Here is a 14,318-nt window from a genome sequence, read left to right as displayed (position 1 = left end):
CTCCTTTGTATACATACTTGTATTCATCATTTTCATATTTATTCTGTCTCCGCTGTTAGAATGTAAGCTCTATTCTTTGTATCCCTACCACCCAGAACAGTGCCTCACACATAGGCATTTGATAAATGTTTGCTGTTGTTCCCTTGTAATTCCTCTGCTTTAAAATGTCCAATGGCTCCCTGAGGCTCACAGGATTAAAAACACAGCCTCCTTAACCTAGCACCTAAGGTTTTACAATCCGGTTACTACCTAATACTTTAGTTTTATTTCACATATTCCCTTTCATGCACTCCACGTTCTACTAAATTGAACTATTACCTACTATCCTATCATGTTCTCTATTTCTCTGCTTCAATTAAGATCAGATTTAGAAAAAATTTAGAGGCAAAAATCTAACTTTTTAGTAGATAAAATTACTCCATAAATTTAGTTATAGCTCTTATTAGCTTATCTCAAGAGCCTGTAGCATCTGGAAAATGTGGCTTGATTTCTGTTTCTCTGGATTTATTTATTTTTTCCAAGTATATCCTATTAACATGAAATTCATGCAACAAGCATTTAGGGACTAAGGGGTTAGTTTCACAATCCTAGACAAGCTTCTGGCATGTATCATCAACTACATAACACTCCATTTGCCTGTAGGATACAAATGACAGTCACTAAGGTCATTTAGTAAAACTGTTCAAATGTTTCTATGTATCTGCATGTCAAGTCTGAACAAAAACTGAATGTGTACTTAGACATATGCTTCTCTTTCACAGAATCAGAAGAGATGTCAGAAATCATTTAGTCCAACCTGCAGCTGAACTGGAATATCTACAGTAAGTGGATAAAGTCTCTATTTGAAGAGCCCCAGTGGAAGATAACCCACTACACCTCCTAAGGAAACCCATTTCACTTTGGGTAATTCTGATTCCCATTCAGTGCTATATGTTTCGCCCTCTTAAAGGGGTAAAAAGAACAAGTCTGATCCCCTTCTGACTGGTGATGCAGTTATGAGACTTACTATATTTGCAACTTCTTTCGTTATCATTATCCATATTATCTATGGTGCTTGAGACTTGAAAGTAAACTCAAATTTGTATTTGAATATGTGTATATGATACACACACATATGCTTCAATATAAACACATATATAATCCAATACAAATTTTAATTTAGTTTTGATATATGTGTATACACAGACACACACAAAAGGTGATCCTGTAAAAAGAAATGGCAAACCATTCCAGTATCTTTGCCAAGAAAACCCCATGGACAGTATTAAAATGCTAAAAAGATGCGACATCAAAAGATAAGCCCCTCAGTTCAAAAGGGCCTGGCATGCCATGGTCCATGGGGTCATAAAGAGTCAGACATGAATGAAGACTGAATAACAGCCATAGTATACACATACATATATAATATTCAAATATATGTATATATACACACACACAGGTATATGTACATATATATATATATATATTCCACATACTAAAATTGAAATTTGTATAAGCTCTGGAAGTAACAACAATCCTAATAAAGTGTATTCACAAACATAATTAAGCATACATGAAATCTATGGAAGTTTTTTTTTTAACTTTACTCTGAACAGAGTGATACAAGAATTAAAAAAAAGTATACTGACATGCTCAACAATACCAAGCTAACACAAAATGTCACTGCCCAATTTCCCATTCCTGAAGTCAACATTGTTATGAAAGTTTATGCAAACCATATAGCTGCTGTCCTGAGCAGGAAATGTTACTGGGTTGTTTCGTGCTCCACTTTGGAAAACATGAAAACAACTGAAATGTTACCAAGTCTGTAAATTAAAATTTTTCACAGCCTAAGACATCCACAGAAATTAAAATGCAATATATCAACAAAACACCGAGGAAGACCACCTGGCCATGTGCTTATTATTTCTGTTTTCCACTCTTCTCTCTCCCCTATTGCCTCATTACAGATGTATGGGAAGTCCTTGTATTGCTCAGACACTCAAAAAGAATGGCAAAAAAAGGAAGAGATCCTTCTTCTCTGGAGATCTGCTTTGTTGGAAATACATGTGGAGTTCCTTCTAATATTCTTGCCTTCGGATTCAGAATTTAAAGTCTCAGGTTACTGGTTCTCATTCATTGGTTATATCTGTGCTGGTCCTGGAAGACGTTGAGGTAGATTTTGAATCCAGGCTCTCTGACTGCAGAGACGGTGTTCTTTTCTCTACACCGTTATGTCACCAAAATCAAGACTAACAGACAAAGTAAACAGCCGTCTGGGTAGAGAAACTTCTAACATTCACTTTTATTAATGGAATCATGGTTCTGTGACTTTTTTAGCTGTGTGTCCTTGGTCTCCTTCTGTAAAATGAGGGCGTTGAGCTAGATGGTCTCTAAAGCCCCTTCCAACTCTAAATTATGATCCTTTAAGTAGAAAAAGCAGGGTAGTGATCAAAGTATTTCTCCAGGGTTATCCAAAAATGTACTGATACAACTGGAACACAATTCCAACATCAGAGAGAGTAATATCAAACAAGTGATAAGTTCTCAATGAATAGTTACAGATGGTGGAAAGCAACACACAAAATACAAAACATTATAACTGTATAGAATTTAGTGGTTTTGTAGGGATGGCAATCTAAAAACATAACCAGTCTGGTTATACACCACAGGATCTTTCAAATGAAAATATTCAATTCCATCTTTAATCATGGAAGATACTGCTGCTACAAGAGAGAAGATCCGTGAATGATCTCTCCTCCAGGAGAACTTGGCTGCAGCATAGGAAGGGTGAAGGCTACTAAAAAGACCCTTTCCAGTTACAATCTCATTCTTCTTTCTTCCTTTAGAGTATTCTCTGCCTGCTGAATTCCTACACACATGATCACATATAGCCACTTTAGAGATTCAGATTATCTAGTCTAGTTCCTTCATTATACAGATGAAGAAAGTGAGGTCCAGATAGGGAGTAACCTACCCATAGTCACACAGGTAAACAAGTAGCAGAATCAGAAATTGCCCTACACCACAGTTTAAAGCTCAACTTGAATTTCTCCTACATCAGGAAGTCTTCCCTGATCCCTGTCCCCTATATCAGTTATGACCTTTCCCTCTACAAATTCTATATAACACTTTGCTTGCATCTCTGTTATGCCCTTATCATGGATTAGAGTTGACTGTTTATTTGTCCTATCTTCCAGTTAGATTGAACGTTCCAAGAAGACAGAACTTTTATCTTTGCCAGTGTCTAAAACAAAGCACATAGTAAATATTTTTAAAATGTAGTTTGAATTTGATTATTCTCATATGCTTTTTAATCTAATTAAAATCACAATGCTACTCAAGAGTATGTCCAACACTATGGATATTACTACACAAAACAACCACAAATGGGGCAGCTAGGCGGCGCAGTGGATAGAGCACCAGCTCTAGAGTCAGGAGGACCTGAGTTCAAATCCAGCCTCTGACACATAATACTTCCTAGCTGTGTGACCATGGGCAAGTCACTTAACCCCAACTGCCTCACTAAAAAAACAAAAAACAACAACAACAAATGACCTAGCAGTAAGCATTCCATCACTGAAGTACTATAAACCAAAGAAACAACTAATTTAGACAGATATTCTCCACAGAGACTGATGTCAAATTCAACTAAGAAATGGAGATACATCAATAGATATAAATCAGGGAGACTATTATTCAATATAAAATAGGCTCCTAAATGTCTAATTTTCTCTTTCAGTTTCTTTCATTTCCCCTTCCAGATCTTCTGACAATTTTAAAAGAAAATTATTTACAAAACCCAAAATAAAAAAGCACTAAAATATTAATTACAAATATAAAAAAATTCTCTCTCTCATATGTCATTATGTCTTTTTCTGTTTGCATAGATGCTATGAGTTTAATATATTCAACTCCTAGAATACAAGGACTCAAGCTTTTTAACTCTCTATTATATATATGTATTATCTAATAAATATCATATACACAGAAGTACAAAATAAATTGTTAGAAAATGAGATTTTATTAATTTTAAGACATAAATTACATTTGTAGCATGTTCAGAGTTTTTTGAAAAAGGATCTTATTACTGAGGAAAGGGTTCCCTGGATATTTCTGTCACCCTGATGTGATCTGTTGAAAGACGGAGAAGGAAAAGAAAAGGAAGAAAGGATTACATGCATATATGTCTAAATGCATTCTCAATATTCCCAACTATGTGCAATCAACAATTATTTACTGTTTAAAATAATCATGTGAAATCATGTTCCCAACTCATTAATGGTAAAAGAAATAGAGAATAAAACATCAGACTCAGCAAATTAACAAGGATGACAAAAAATGGGAATGTTCAGTATTGGAGAGGCTATAGAAAGACAGGCAGGCTAATATACCAACTGATGGAGCTATCAATGGTACAGCCATTCTGAATTTCAATTCAGAATTACATAAGAAACCCAACAATCCCAGCACTGGGCATAAACTCCCAAGACAGTCAAAGACAGAAACAAAGACTGACTAGAATTGGCATAGCAGCACTCTTTATTGGAAACAAAGTGGGTACCCATCAATTGAAGAATGGCTGAAAAAAACATGGCATATGAATTCAATGGAACATTATTGTCCACTATGAAGTGACAAGTAAAAGGAATTAAAAAACCTGGAAAATCTGTATCAAGTGATGAAATGAGAAGAAGTATAACTAAAAGAACAATAGAGCAATGACAATACAACAGCTTAAATGAGATCACTAAAAGGAAAGTAAATCCTGAATAACTCAAAAAACCAGTGATGGTCCCTTAAAAAAAGTAAAGTACAGTGAAAAAAGCACTGGCCTTTGGAAGAGAGGACCTAGGTTCAATCCTATCTTTGGCATCTACTAATTATAAGACCTTTGGCGAATCACAATGCTTTAGTTTCCTCATCTATAAAAATAAGATGGTTAAACTAGATGCTCTCTAAGGTCTATTCCAGCTTTAAACTCCATGATCTTCCTCCTCCTGGCAGAGAGACAGGGAACTAATGAGATATAGAATATTCTATACATTGTACAACTTGGTCACCATATCTGGTGCTTTTTTGTTACAACATCGTGGTAGGTTGGAAAAGGGAAGGATTCCCCCACCACGCCCAGAAATTACTGTGAAGCAAAAGCAGAAGGCATCAATAAAACTTATTTTTAAAGTAAGAATTTATTGAACTTCTACTATATGCTTAGTGTTCTGACAAGTACTCAAAGAAAGTACTCAAAGACTCAAAGAGTCTAGCCAGTCAAGACAGAGAAATAAAATACAGGTGAAACAAAAGCAAAAACAAAAACCAAAACCAAACCCATAAGTGAGTAAAATTAAGTGTTTAATTGGATAGTAATGACTTTAACTGCTATAGGATTTCAGAGGAAAAGGTGATCAAGGAGGACTAGAGGAATCAAAGAAATTTGGAAATCATCAAAAAAGATTCTGATTTTAGAGCTGGGAGGGACCATAGAAAAGATGGAAGAAAGAAAGATTCTGCCTATGGAAGAAGTAAAACTTCTAGCTTAACAAGCACTGAACTTGGAATTTACAAAGAGGGTTCAGTTTCTGTTTTTGACACCAGAAAACTGTGTGATCATGGGCATGTCTCCTTGAACCTCAATTTCTTCATCTATAAAATGTGGATAATTATATTTACTTTGTTGTTCAGTCTTTTCAGTGATGTTCGACTCATCGTGACCCCATTTGGGGTTTTCTTGGCAGAGACCCTGGAGTGGTTTGCTATTTCCTTCTGTAGTTCATTTTACAAATGAGAAAACTGAAGCAAACAAGGTTAAGTGACTTGCCTTGGGTCACACAGCTACTAAGTGTCTGTGTCCAGATTTGAACTCAGGAAGATGAGTCTTCCTGATTCTAGGCACCATCCACTGCACCACCTAGTTGCCCTAATACTTATAGTACCTATCTAACAGGGTTATTATGAATCTCAAATAAAATAATATATGTAACCACTTAAAAACCTTAAATAAATGCTAAAATGTCAGCTATTACTCAATTTTTGGGCAAAGGAAAGAAGAGAGATCATTCCAGGGTAAGGGAAACGTGAGTGAAGCCCATGAAGATGGGAATAAGAATGGTGGATTTTTGAAGTAATAAACAGATCGGACAGAGCAAACAGTTCCAGGGAGATAAGCACTGAGAAATAAGGTTGAATTAATTGAATTTTTAGAATAGGACCCCATGTGAATGGCCTTGAAAATCTCAAATGTTTAGAGCTGATGCTAGGAGTGACATAATGAAAGAAAGATTTAAAAACAAATTTATCTGGGAGCAACAGGTGGGATGGGTTGAAATGAGATGAAAATACAGTCACAGAAGTCAGCTAGCAGATGCTGAAGTTGTAAGGGACCGGTTTAAGGTGAGACCACTGAGAAGAAAACGGGATAACATGAGAGATATTTTAAAAGAAGAAACGGGGGCAGCTAGGTGTAGAGCTCTGGCCTTGGAGTCCGGAGGACCTGAGTTCAAATCTGGCCTCTTGACAAGATCCAGACTCAAATCCAGACACTTGACACTTACTAGCTATGTGACCTTGGGCAAGTCACTTAACCCCAACTGCCTAAGCAAAAAAAAAAAGAAGAAGAAGAAATGACAGAACTCCATGACTGATTAAATACTGGGCTGAAATAGAATAGCTGACTTTAAGTTTTTGAGTCTATGTGAATAATAGTCACAGCAATGTCACTGACAAAAACATAAAAAAAAATGGAAAACTGGGTGGAGGGACTGCTCCTTTTTTGGAGAAGAAGAGATATGTTTTGTCTTCTGACATAAATTTGAGGTGACACAGAAAAATATAAGCAGATACGCCTCCAAGGCAGCTGTATACACAAGACAGGACCTGAGACAACATGACAGGACCAGAGATATTGATTTGAGAGTCATCAATAGAAGCTGAAGCCATGAAAAGGCATATTTTCTGGAAAACAGGATAGAATAAGAAACAAAGACTACTGATAGAGTCTTGAGAATGCCTAAAATTAGGTTGTGGGAAGAGTAGGAGTGGCTAACAACTGTTTCTGTTGCCAATCAAAGAAACAGAAAAGGCCCAGCTGTGGAGTTGGAAAAAAACAAAACCAAAAGAGGAGCTTCAAAAATGAAGAATGACCAGTGATGTTATAGTTTCAACAGAGTTCAAAAGTTCAAAGCTGAGAGAGTATGTTTTGCATTATTATTATTCAACTTGGAAAAAAATAAGAAAAAAGGAAATTAGGCTCAGCCCACCCCCCAAAAATGGCTTAAACCACTTCCTTTGGAAATGTTTTTCCCCATTCAATATAGAATAAAGCTATTTAATTAGTGGGAGGGAAGGGGGAATGTTTTTGATACATATCTTCTACTTATGAATCTCAGTTTCCTTATCTGTAAAAGTTCTGTTTTACAATGACAAAAAATAAGGACATGAATATTACTGAATGATATTTTTTGTACAGCCAAAAAGTATTTCAAAATATTTTAAAATCCCATTATACAAAACCCATTTGTTATTTATCAAAATATGCAAACTGTCAAAGTGACAATTCGTAAAAGCATCCATCTGGTAATGTTTCTAAATAATATCTCAGGGACTCAAACTAATTGCTGTTGGGGTAATGCATAAACTCATGGGACACTGCTTAGCAATGAAAAGATTTGTTCTCGAATTCATAGATGTGAAGGATTTGACGCCAGTAAAACCCAGTTTATCCTCACGGATTATTAGTGAAATACCTTACAAAAGATACAAATGGGTTTTTTTTGTTTGTTTATTTGTTTAGTTATAGTCCTACTCTGGATGGGTTTGACACCTTCAATATCTCCACTTGAAGTCATATGTGGCACATCAGAAAAGGCAAAATGCCCTAATCTTTGGTCTACCTGGTGTCACTGCTGGCAGGAAACTATCCCCCAGGGGAACATAAAATGGCTATAGAGAAAAAGCTTTCCAGTTCTTCAATTTTTTTTTTTTTTACAATTTAATAATAACTTGGTGTCAGGGAGGAGAATGGAGAGAAATAAGGAAATGTCAAAAAATTGGAGGCAAGATCCTTAAAGATGGTAAAGGAATGGGTCCCAAAGAAACCTGAAATCCAAAGACTAATGCCTGAAGTACGAAGGACTGGCTGGTGATAAGTAAAGTGCAGACATTCTGCCACATCTTTTTAAGAGGCGTTACGATACTTTTTTGTGGAGACTAGCCTAAAAGGCCTATTTCCTTATTTTTCCAGATGAAAGGATATAGAAGCTATACTACTTGGTATTTTTTTTTCCTAATATAAACGCCAATATACTCATCAGGATTTCTCCTAAGGCCAAACTTTCTGAGTCAGGGATGAGGAACCTGTGGCCTTGAAGCCACGTGTGGCCCTCTAGGTCCTCAAGTGCAACCCTTTGACTGAATACAAACTTCACAGAACAAATCCCCTTAATAAAAGAATTTTTTTCTGTAAAACTTGGACTCAGTCAAATGGCCGCATCCAAAGACCTACAAGGCCAAGTGCAGTCTTGAGACCTCAGGTTCCCCACCCTTGCTCTGGGTCTTTGATCAAGCATCTCCTGCTATACCATGGCCACTAATATCGAGGTAGTTCAACCCTAATTATCCAAGGTACTAATCTCCAATTTGAGTAAAAAAGCTGTTTCTGTAATTAATTTGGGAGTATGTACATGTATTCTGCTCAAAGGATTATACAGAATGATGGCATCTCTAGGACTTCCTCCCCACTTTTTTTTTTTTAATTAGATCATAGAGGTAAATCAAGGAAGGCCTCTAGCAAGTTCTGCAGACCCTTCTGTGCATTTGGGCAGGCTTGGATCAGTATATGTACCTTTATACTGACTAACCCACAAAGAGATCACAGACCTATTTTTGTATTTTGAGTACGAGCATTCCATCATGAACTGACAGACCATTTAAGGTAACAGCACCAAAAAACAGCTTTCAAGGTTATGTTTATCTCTGAGTTGAAAAGCATTTTGATTTCTGGCACTGAAAATTCTATAAGTAAATTCAGAGGTCATAGAGGAAATACCCTGTGTGAGAGTTTTCATGAACAAGTAAGTTATCTGAATTAAGAAAAGCCCAAGTCTAAATACCTGTTGATATCATGTCTTCTGCCACCCCTTCTACAAGGTATCCATAATTAATAAATCTCCTTTACTGAGGCTGCTTAAATTAAAGTGGCATAGGTAAAGACAGGAGCTGCAACAGAAGTTAGCCCCTTAAGAATGGGGGTCTAGGTGCTCCCTATTTGCGTCTTGTTCTTAAGGGTTTGAACCTCCTCCTAGGGCAAGAGAACTAAAAAAAGGTTCAAAGCAGAACACAGCCACCTTCCTGGACCTTTCTTGACAATATCCCTCCCCTTTTTTCCCATCCTCAAATATTCTCCTGCCACAGAAGTAGAGGAGGGGGAAATGAATTCAAGGAAGACTTAAAATAGGAATAAAAATATACCAGCACTGGTATTCCAATGAGGGAGAGGGAGAGGGGAAGGCAACTGTAAAACACACTTCGCCCCTACAAAATCCAAGTAGTTGCACAACTGGATACCCCCTGGGCCTCCTTTCCATATATACTGCAGGATTCCAAGGTGTACCCTGGCCCTAGATAATGCCAACTGTTGCTGCTCTTGGACACACACACATCTTATACCCATGTAAATAGACAGTTGCACACAGGTAACTAAGCTGCTGCATGTCTCTAAGTGAAGGGGCACACAGAAAGGGCCATCTCCAACAGCTCCCTGTGGAGCAAGGAATGCTGGAGTATGAACAACTGGGTTCAAATCCCAGCTCTGCAGCTTACTAGGTCATTTCGTATGTGACCAAGACTCACTTTCTCTCTCTGGGCCTCAGTTTCCTCATCTGCAAAATGAGTAGGTTGGCCTGAGGAGATGCACCACCTATCTAAGGACCCCTCTACCCCAGGATCTATGCATGACCCTATATTTTGTTGGTGTCAGGCCCACAGCCTACATCTGTGACCTCTGTGCAAGGCTGCTCTGCCTCAGTTTCCTCAACTGCAAAATGAGTGGGTTGGCCTAAGGAGATACAGGTTCTTTCTAAGGCCTCCTCTAGCCCCAAATCTATGACTCCTAGATCTTGCCGGTGTCGGGTCCACAACCTGCATACCCGCAGATGGTGCATGACCCCTGCGCAGGGCTGTCTGCCTCAGTTTCCCCCCTGTAAAATGGGGAGAGTAAAGGCCCCTGACCCCGCTGGCTGGTGTGGATCCCCCCGTACCCCCGCCGCCCAGCCCCGGCCCCACTGACCTGAGATGCCTCCCCCTACGACGACCACGTCGCACTTGCTGGTCGGGAGGTTGATGCCGTCCAATCTCCTGGTGGTCGGGGGAGTGGACCTCGCCGAGGACGCCATGCTCACGGCTGTGTGGGTTCCGCTGGGAGATTTCGGTCTAGGGGCAAGAGGGGAAAGAGAGGTTGGGGCCGGTTAACGGGGGTCCGGGGATGCGCTCGGCGCCACTCGGCTCTGGTTCGCCTGCTCTGCGCCGCGCTGCGCTGCCCGGCTGCCTGCCCGCGCAACCCGGCGCGCCAGGGGGTGCTCGAGCTCGCCTGCTCGCCCCGCCCCTCTAGGCTTCTGTGCTGCTCGCTCCCGCCTCCCCAGCCACAGACCATGCCGCAGCCTACCTCGCTCCCCTCGCCCCCTCGCGGTCTCCCCGGGGCGTCGCGCGCACCTCGATCTTATAGCCTGAGCCGGGAGGCGCCTGCCCAGAGCTCCTCCTGCTCAGCACTGGCGGAGGGGAGGGGCGTGGCGAGCCCAAATGGACTGGGCGTCAGGTAAAGTTTGCCCTGGCACGGCCGCGGCGGCGGAGCCCCAGCCTGGCACGCGTGTCATGGGGAGGGGGGCGGCGGGACGGGCTCTCTCAGGCTCCCACAGCGCCGCTGCTGCGAGCCCCGTGGAAGACTCATGGGGGAAGGCGTGGAGGAGGGGCCGCGGCCGCGGGAAGCTTCCTCCTGGCACGCGCCACCTGCCCCACTTACTGAGCATGCCCAGCGCTCAAGGCCGGAGCCCCGCGAAGCCGGGCCAGAGGCCGCGGACCCCGGGGCTCCCAGGCCCCGTCCTGAGGCAGAGGCAGCGGGGCGTCCGGGCGGGCCATCCCTGGGAGCCCAGAGGAGAAAAGGGCCGGGGGCGAGGCCGAGAAGGGGAGAGACTCCTGAAAAAGCATAACCAACCTTGATCTTGGCTTGACCTCTTGTCTGCACGAAGCGCGGGCTTCCTTTGTGATGTCACTCGCCTGAGCGCTCCCCCCCCCCACTGGGTGCAGGCAGGGGGAGCTGATGTGACCTGGAGCAGCGCTCAGGTTCCTAATCTCTGTAAGGAGCATAGTCCAGTCTGCCCCCGTGATCCCAAGGGCCATTTGGTTTTATAGGTTTGTTAGTTTTTCAATAATAAAATTATAAATAAATAAATAAAAATAAATAATATAATAATATAAATATATTAATAAGTAAAAATAAATATAAATAAATCAATAAATGAATTTAAATGAATAAAAGCTAGAAGAAATCATGGAATTGTCCTTAAAAAAGAAAAGTAAGATGGGAGTTGTTGTTAAGGGTAAGGGATATAGTAAGGAACACAGAAGATACAACCAGAGCTTTCTATTTAAAAAAAAAAAAAAAAAACTATGGAGGGCAAATGTCTTTAGAAGCTGTATGTGCCAGAGTTAATACTAGAAAGGCAGTATCAATGAAAAGACCACTGTCAGAGGACCTGGGTCCAAATCCCAATTCTTCCACTTTACCTTTGTGACTGAATAAATCACTTAACTTCTCCAGGACTCAGTTTTCTCAACTGTGAAATGAGAGGATTGTACTCCAAAGTCACGCCCAGCTCTAATCTATGAAATCCTATAGAGGATGGCCTTGAAGCTTATCAAGCCCCACCTCTGGCACATTCTCATGTGATGGTAACCTCTGTGCACCCCAGACATCTCTCCAAGATTATATATAAGCTGCAGAAATGGTGCTGATGTTACTGCTGGAGGATGCTGGCAATTCGTGCAAGAGTTGCAATCAAAGGTCTCATTTTTTTAAAAAATGATCTGAAAAAATGATTGTTTTGTGATCTCATCAAATTGCATATTTTCTTTAATGATTCAGATCACAACTAGTGCAACCCTTTCATGTTCTTCTATAAATCTGTCAATGTGCTGAGGGGCTTCTTCCATGTGTTGGGATTGAGAAGATAACCAATGGACTTCAGTATCCATCCTCAGCTATCAGTTATCACTCAACTACCCATGAAAACAAAATGAAGCTATACTACTCCTTACAAATTTGCTTCCAGGGACAATAACATTTCCCTCTTGAAGTTGAATTTTGCCCCTTTCCCCATGTTCAGAAACCCAACCACATTATGTATTATGGTCCTGAATCGATAGTTTAGTAAGTTAAGAAAGGATCTCTGTAGGATCAGTCAATAAACATTAAGCACCTACTGTTTTCCAGGCTCTGTGCTAAGCACTAAGGGTACAAAGAGAGGTAAAAGACAATCCCTTCTCTTGAGCAGCTCATAGTTTGTGTCTCCTCCAACACCATGCCCAATCTGGAGTAAAGTCTAAACTTGCTGCCCTCTCTCTAAAGGCCTGTAAAAAAAAAAAGTAGAATGGTTATCTCACCATATTTAGCTATGCCCATATAATTGTTGTAAAAAGTTTGATGAAAACATTTTGATGGTAATTTAAAAAAACTTTAAATTTATTTAATGGTTCTGCTTAGACATTACTAATCACTCACATTGGTCCTATCATAATTGTGTTGTCTCGTTCTGGTGTCTTTCCTGCCAATAATAATAATTGTGAAGGATACTACACAATGCACATATAACTTGCTTTACATGGTAGTTTATGTGCCTTTAACATCCGTTCAGAATGGAATCATTCTTTAAATACATGAGAGCTTACTTTTAATAAAATCCTTTGGTGATTCATAAAGTAGTTTCTAGCTCTTATAATATAGAGAATCACTCTCCAATTTTTAACATCTAAGTCTGAGATTTTTGTATATTAGGTTCACTTTAAATGAGACACACCTGTGCATTGTTTTGGTTTGTTTTAAAATGAAACAGATTGCTACAAATCAAATTATCCCTCCAAAGCTGCAAAAACTAAAACATTGGGGCAGAATGGTTAAAGAAGTATGGCATAATGGAAAAAGCAGTAGACTTATAGTCAAGACATAGGTTTGAGTAAGCAGAATCAGTACACCATTTTACACAGTAACTTCAATACTGTACAATGATCAACTTCAAATGACTTAGCAGTTTTCAGCTGTCAACCAGATCGAAACCACCTCTAACCTGTGGGTGGCCTGAACCGAACAGAGCAGGCTACGGACAGGACAATCAGGAATCAAACAGAAGTTTAATTTCAAAGTGAGGGCAATGGGTTGCAAGCTAGGAGGTGAATTAAACACGTATGCCTGGGCCTTGCCCCTACTGGGGGAGGAACCACTTTAGTGTGCCTGAATCTTGATTTATATACTTGTGACTAGACAAAGAGTCAAAACAGTGTGAGGCACAACACCAACAATGAAGCAAAGTTGTCTAGGGACAAAAGGTCCATTCATAGCAGGGCTTCATGTCTAGGCCTGATGGTGCTTTCCCAAGCTCAGGGACCATCAGTTCCAGAAGGTGAGTGCAAAGGATTGTTGTTATGACAAGCTCAGGGCACAGCTTGCTTGCTGGACCTTGGCTCTGGAAAACAGGGTGTTTCCTAATAGTATCTTGGCACAGCAATACAAAGATCCAAGACAATTCTGAAGGATTTATGGTGAAAAATCCTGTCTATCTCCTGAAAAAGAATTGATGGAATCTGAATGCAGATTGAAGCATACTGTTATTTTATTTTATTTTTATTGGGTTTTTTTCTGTGTTTTCTTTCACAGCATGACTAATATGGGATATGTTTTGCATGACTGCACATGTATAACCTTTATCAAATTGCTTGCCTTCTCATTGATGGGGGAGGGAAGAGAGAGTGGAAGAGAATTTGGAGCTCAAAACTGTAAACAAAAAAACCCCGAAAGTTAAAAATTGTTTTTTTACAGTTATCCTTTCCACATTGTGGGGCTTAGGGGCTCAGCACCCTGACGATCTGGAAAATCTGTGTAAAATTTTTTGGCCCTCCCTTCGTACCCAAGAGATCTAAATTATCATGGTATTAAAAGATAAAATATGTTGATATTATATAATACCATACACATATTTTATGCATTTGTGAGTTTCTAAACTTTTTCTGTGTCAACTGTGGCTTCTCCCTCAAAATTTCCATTTAATTTCTTATGCTAGCCCTCGATATATCAA

At 39.9% G+C, this 14,318-nt stretch overlaps 1 protein-coding gene across 1 annotated transcript in view; it reads right to left on the bottom strand.

Annotated features, from left to right (window-relative positions):
• MAOA (monoamine oxidase A) overlaps positions 1–10,702 on the bottom strand; it is a 101,382-nt gene extending 90,680 nt beyond the window's left edge. The window contains exons 1-2 of the mRNA XM_027875601.1: positions 10,640–10,702; positions 10,265–10,407 (exon numbers count right to left, since the gene is read on the bottom strand). Coding sequence (XP_027731402.1) covers positions 10,265–10,370 — 106 coding nt within the window. The 5' untranslated portion in view covers positions 10,371–10,407; positions 10,640–10,702. The remainder of the gene's footprint in view (positions 1–10,264; positions 10,408–10,639) is intronic.
• Between the last annotated feature and the right edge of the window lie 3,616 nt (positions 10,703–14,318).

This window comes from Vombatus ursinus, unplaced genomic scaffold, assembly GCF_900497805.2.
Source record: "Vombatus ursinus unplaced genomic scaffold, bare-nosed wombat genome assembly UNPS02014809.1, whole genome shotgun sequence".
In the NCBI taxonomy this organism is placed as follows: domain Eukaryota; kingdom Metazoa; phylum Chordata; class Mammalia; order Diprotodontia; family Vombatidae; genus Vombatus; species Vombatus ursinus.
Note: the sequence above shows the minus strand (reverse complement) of the source record. Positions and strands in the feature narration are given on the sequence as shown.